Below are 6,046 nucleotides of genomic sequence, written 5' to 3' on the forward strand. Positions count from 1 at the left end.
CGTGAAGCACAGTTCTATTGTGACACACATGGGTCACCATGAAGCAGAGTCAACTCCACAGCAGGTGGTTTTTACTTCCCTGGAGGGTGCCTGACCCATTGCTTATGCTCAGTCCTCAGACCACTCAAATCTGTCTGGTTTCTCTTGGAAACCCTCACTAACCCTTCCATGGCTTCTGTGTTACCACAGTCTCTTGGTATACCTTCTGTCTCTCAGACACCTTAGATTCTTTTCCTGTCTTCTTCTCCTTGCCCTGCCCCCTGGCCCTAGATTTTTTCTCCTCCTTCAAACAATTTCTCAGTTCATTTTTGTATCAATGACTCCCAAACCCCAAGCCTCTTTCCTGGACCCTACTCATGTAGAAACCCTACTCTCCAACACAGAGGCTCAATTTATTTCACTAAAACTCCTGCTCACAGCCTGGGGTGGCTCCCACTACCTCTAGTCAAGTGCAAACCGTCTAGGGCCACCTTAACAAAATACCACAAACTGGGTGGTTTAAAACAACAGACAAGTATTTTCTCACAGTTCTGGAGGCTAGAAGTTTGCAATCATGGGGTCAGCAAGGCCATGATATCTATGAAGGCTCTGGTATCTCAGGCAGAGCAGGAAATACCAGAGCATTCACAGAGCAAGGAGAGACACTGGGGAGGTGGGAAGGAGAATAACTGTATGCAGAAAGTGGTGGAAAAGAAAAGAAGAGTTGCCAGTGAGTTCACGTGTCAGAGTGCAACTGTGCTCCATCCGATTTTCAATGGCTGATTTTTTGGAAGTAGATTGCCAGACCTTTTCTCTAAGGCACCTGTGGGTGGCCCGAACCCCCAACCTTTCCGTTAGCACTCGAACATGTTAACCATTGCACCACACACAGACTCCAGGCAGAGTGTAGCACGGGCAAAAGCAGAGACCCCAAAACATGATGCCCGCAGAAAATGGTAGTTTGGCTTGAGGTAGGATCCAGGGCCAGGGGTCTGGGGAAGTGATGGAAGAAAGACTAAGCCACAAGGCAGGCTGACACCTTTATCCATGAACATTGTGCTAAGGGTTTAGGCAGGGCCCTGAGGACAGCAGGGGCCATGAAAGATTTGGATGAAGGGAGTGGCATGATCCGTGTGACATATTTCTGAGAAAATAGCAAGATGCCTCACACATACTGATCTCAACAGGTACTTACTGAACTAAATTGAACAAAGAGCTGGTCTGCCAAACCCCAAAGTCATTCACCATGAACGTCCCTGTTGCCCCACCACAATGGCAGGGCCCTGCCAGGCCAGAGAAAATAACCATCGCTCTTTTCACTTCAGGACGGTACTTTCTTGGTCCGAGATTGTTCCTCTAAATCCCGAGCAGAGCCTTATGTTTTGGTGGTGTTTTATGGAAACAAAGTCTACAATGTGAAAATCCGCTTCCTGGAGAGGAATCAGCAGTTTGCCCTGGGGACGGGGCTCAGAGGAGACGAGGTGGGTATCACGTTATCTCCTCCCATTTTACAGACAACCAGGAAGGGCAGAGCTTGGGGGATGCTGACGGAAGCCATCTTTCCTTATCTCCACGACTGCAGGAGGTGGAGGGTGTAATCCAGGCCTTCCAGCCTCTTCCACAAACATCCTTGCATAAGCTTACACTTAGCACAACAGGCCGGCGACCACTCCCTGATCATTCTGTGTGCTTCCATATTGCTTTTCCTATTAAGCCAACTAATCTGCAAGACCCAGCTAAACCCACCTCTCGGGAAGTCTTCCTTAACATCCAAACAAACGCTGTGTTCCTTCACCTCCCAGGTGCTGAACTCTCACTGCAGGTATTTCTGGCTTCTGTTACCATTAGTTATCTGTACGTTTGGGTCTATATTAGTTTCCCCATTGTTAGTGTTCATTGTCGTTGAGTCAGTTACGTCTCATGGCAACCCCATGTATTACAGAGTAGGACTGAGCCCTATAGGGGTTTTCTTGGCTATTAATCTCAATGGAAGCAGAGTGCCAGTCTTTTCTTCCATGGTGGCACCAGGTGGGTATCAACTGGCCATCTTTGGGTTGGCAGTCAAGTGCAAACCATCTAGGACCACCTTAACAAAATACCACAAACTAGGTGGTTTGAAACAACAGACAAGTATCTTCCCACAGTTCTAGAGGCTAGAAGTCTGAAATCATGCTGTCAGCAGGGCCATGATATCTATGAAGGCTCTAGGGGAAGGTCTTCCCTTGCCTCTTTCTAGCTCCTGGTGGCTCCTGGCAATGCTTGGCATTCCTTAACTCATAAATCCATCACTCTAATCCCCGCCTCTTTCCTCCCTCCCTTGGCTGCCTTCCATCTTTACCTCTCTGTGTGTCTCTTCTCTTCTCATGAAGACACCACTCATACTGGATGAGGACCCAGCCTACTCCAGTATGACCTCATGTTAACTGACAACATCTTCCAGGATGCTATTTCTAAAAAAGGTCACATGCACAGGTACCCAAGGTTAGAACTTCAACCCATTCCATTGCCATTGAGTCGATTCCAACACATCGCGACCCTTTAGCATAGAGTAGAAGTACTCTGGATTTCCACAGTTGTGGAAGCAGACCACCACATCTTCATCCTGCTGAGTGGCTGATGGGTTTGAATGGCCAGCTTTCTGGTTAGCAGCCAAGCACTTAACCACTATACCACCAGGGCTCCTACTGTCCCTAAATAGGTATGAGCTCAGTTATAGCACTCAGGGCCACACGGAGCATGTCTCTCTCATTACACACCCACAGGTGGACGGATAGGCAAAAGAATGAATAAACTGAAGAGTTCAGTAATGAGTGTATAAGCAAGTTGCAATGAGGGAGCGAGGGGACTGATTTCCATTGAACATCAATGTGCTAGGCTAGGTCTACCCTGCATTATCTCATTTTAATCCTCAACAATTCTTTGAAATAAAAATTATTCTCATTTTATATGTAGGGAAACTAAGGCTTGGAAATTTAAGTAAATGGTGAAGGTCAAACGAATAGTGAGAGACCCAAGAGAGGCTATTCTTTCAACTCTTCCTTTTATGAAGGAAGGAAAGGAGAGAGGAAGGGAGGGAAGAGAGGAAAGAAGAACCAAAAGAAATGAGAAAGACTCAAGTTCTGAACCACTGTTTCCTGAGCATGTGAGCTCAGGCCAGTCCTTAATTTCTCTGGGCATATTTTCCTAAACATAAATTGAGAAAACATTCTCTTCAGGTTTGCTATTAATGTGGAGTTGGCCCCTGACACGCACAATGGCCTGAAACACTGCCCAGTCCTGCACCATCCGCATGATCAATTGCAGATTGGACCATTGCAATCCATAGGGTTTTCACTGGTCAATTTTCGGAAGTAGAATTCCAGACCTTCCTTCCTAGTCCGTCTTAGTCTAGAAGCTCCACTCACACCTGTTCAACATCATAGCAGCACCCAAGCCTCCAGTGAGAGATGGGTGGTGGCTGCCCAGAGGAACATGGGCTGTGAATCAAATTTGGGTCTAGTTTTAGACCCTAGCCAGATTTAAACATCTATAATTTAATGGTTGCCATGATACATTTCCATACCTCAATAATGTCTTGGTTTGTGTCAAACCTGAACGTTCACATAGCTTCTTTAGAGTCTGTGCACATGCTAAGACTGTGTCCCATGGATCAACTAAACTGTTCTTTAATGGATACTGAAATAGAGAAGGTTGCCAGGGCTGCCTACATGCTCCAGGTCGTCCTGTGGGTAGGAATCCTGAAGCGGGCTGCATGAAGAATCAGACCCACAGTCCTTTCTGGAGATGCCTAGGACATTGGGGAGCTGTGCTCACTTTGTGAGGCCACCATGGGGTCAGCTCCCTGTCCTGTGTTTGCTGCAGCCCAGGTGCATTTTTGCATGACTGAGTGCATGAATAAGTTAGTAAGTTAGCAAGTTGCATGAACGGGTGAATAAATAAGTTAGTAAGTAAATCTGTCAAACACAACCCCATTGAGAAAGTGTTATGTGAAAACCAAACAGAAAAGCAGCCAGTTTTCATCTTGCGGCAATGACTGAGTTTAGGAAGACAAAGGACTCAGAACAGTGCCTGGAACACATCGAGCCCAGGTGCAAAAACGGCAAGGAGGCCACATGTTCTGACCTTCTCTAATCCCACGAGAGGAGGACAGGATTACCAGCAGTAACCCAAGGCCTATTCCTGCCAGGCCAGACATGCTGCCTCCCTCCAGCCCTTTCTCCAACCGTTCCTCCCAAAGCACCCACCACCTCTCTCCTGGGTTCGATAATTCGCTGCAGTGGCCACACAGAACTCACGGATTATGGGGTTTATTAGGGAAGCACCAGGCTACAACTCAAGTTCAGGAAGAACACTCAGTCTCTCTCCCAGCCCACCATCCCTCAGCCAACAGTCTCTCACAGTCTCTTTCCCAGCAATGCTGGTCCCTCGGTGTCTCACTCAGCAATGCGTGTCTCTTGCGTCTCTTTCCCAGCAGCACGTGTCTCTTTCAGGGGCGCGTGTCTCTTTCAGCAGCACATCTTCCTCCACCAGCAATCAGAGAGAGTTCTGCCTCCAGGAGGCCTCCTTTTGAGCCCGGCAGGGTCCAGGGTAAATGCTAGTTACATTTGCATTCTTATTACTGTGCCACTTAAACAACTAGGACATCGTCTCCAATGAGATATCTATGGTTAATGAACTTGGCAATGCAGTATTCTTTCATTCCCATCTTCTTCCAGCTCATGGAATTTCTCATTTCAGAACAAAAAACTTAATGTGCCTTTTAAATGCTTGCGGTTAAGGGTTCCCTTTCCTTAGAGACAGAAAATGAAAATCACATGGCCTGTCACGTGCCAGGCCCTCGGTGAGCGACTGTCGCGCTGTGCTCTTATTTTGCCCTCACAAAAGCTCCACAAAGGAAACATTGTTGAACCTCTTTCACCATCAAGGAAGCCAACAAGGGATGCAGCTTTCTCCCCACAGCGTATTAGACTTTGATCTGTTAATAAAACAGAGGAAACAGAGCGACTGCAAGAACACAAAGTCAGTAAACCAGATGCCATCAAGGTGACTCCAACTCTCAGTTCACGTGTCCGTCAGAGGGGGCTGTGCTCCGAGGGGTTTCAGTGGCTGAGTTTGTGGAAGTAGATTTCGAGGCCTTTCTTTTCAGGATCCTCTGGGTAGACTGGAACGGACCAGCATGTTAACAATTCGTCCCATCCAGGGGCTCTAAAATAGCATTGAATTAGATTGCCCGTCCTCTTCAAACTAATTGGCACCAAGTCATTGTCACTGTATAACCAATAAATTAGACTCACAACTCCCAGATACTGCTCCAATGACTGTCACCAAGGACTCCTTGAGCAATATTTAGAGAATTGAATGTCTTTTTAAGAAGACTCTTTTCATGTTCATCCAGAATTTTCTCCTCCCTTATATCCCCCAAAACAAGAGTTTCCTTTCATGTATCCACTTAACATTTTATGTTTAATCTGCATAAACACTATCCTGTGCAGTGAGCAATTAACTCACTTAATCAGCTTAATTCTCATAGCAATGCTATGAAATATGGTTGTGGTTGTTATTAGGTGCTGCCATGTCAGCTCCCATTCAGAGTGACCTGTGTACAACAGAACAAAACACTGCCTGTCCGTGTCATCCTCACAATCATTTCTATACTTGAGCCCATCATCGCAGCCACTGTGTCAGTCCACCTCATTGAGGGTCTTCACCTTTTTCTCTGACCCTCTACTTTACCAAGCATAAAATCCTTCTCATCTGGTCCCTGCTGATAACATGACCAAAGTACATGAGACAAAGTCTGGCCATTCTCGCTTCTGTCAGAGGAACATTCTGTCTGGACTTCTGCGAAGACAGGTTTGTTTGTTCTTCTGGCAGTCCATGGTATATCCAGTATTCTTTGCCAACATAATTCAAATGCATTAGTTCTGACAACACATGTTTATTTAGCTATCAGTAGCACAATAAACATCTTTACTTTTACTTTTTTTTTTTTTTTATTAAGATTTGGGTGAAGATTTACAAAGTAAATTCACTTTTCATACAGCAGTTCACATATACTTTGTCTCAT

At 46.0% G+C, this 6,046-nt stretch overlaps 1 protein-coding gene across 1 annotated transcript in view; it reads left to right on the forward strand.

Moving 5' to 3' along the window:
* The window catches only part of CLNK (cytokine dependent hematopoietic cell linker), a 139,978-nt gene that overhangs the window by 118,216 nt on the left and 15,716 nt on the right, over positions 1-6,046 (forward strand). Inside the window, exon 4 of the mRNA XM_007948788.1 lies at positions 1,305-1,460. Within this exon, the coding sequence (XP_007946979.1) occupies positions 1,305-1,460 (156 nt within the window). The remainder of the gene's footprint in view (positions 1-1,304; positions 1,461-6,046) is intronic.

The sequence above is a fragment of the Orycteropus afer genome, unplaced genomic scaffold (assembly GCF_000298275.1).
Source record: "Orycteropus afer afer isolate SDZICR_OR568_19922 unplaced genomic scaffold, OryAfe1.0 scaffold00224, whole genome shotgun sequence".
NCBI classification, from domain to species: domain Eukaryota; kingdom Metazoa; phylum Chordata; class Mammalia; order Tubulidentata; family Orycteropodidae; genus Orycteropus; species Orycteropus afer.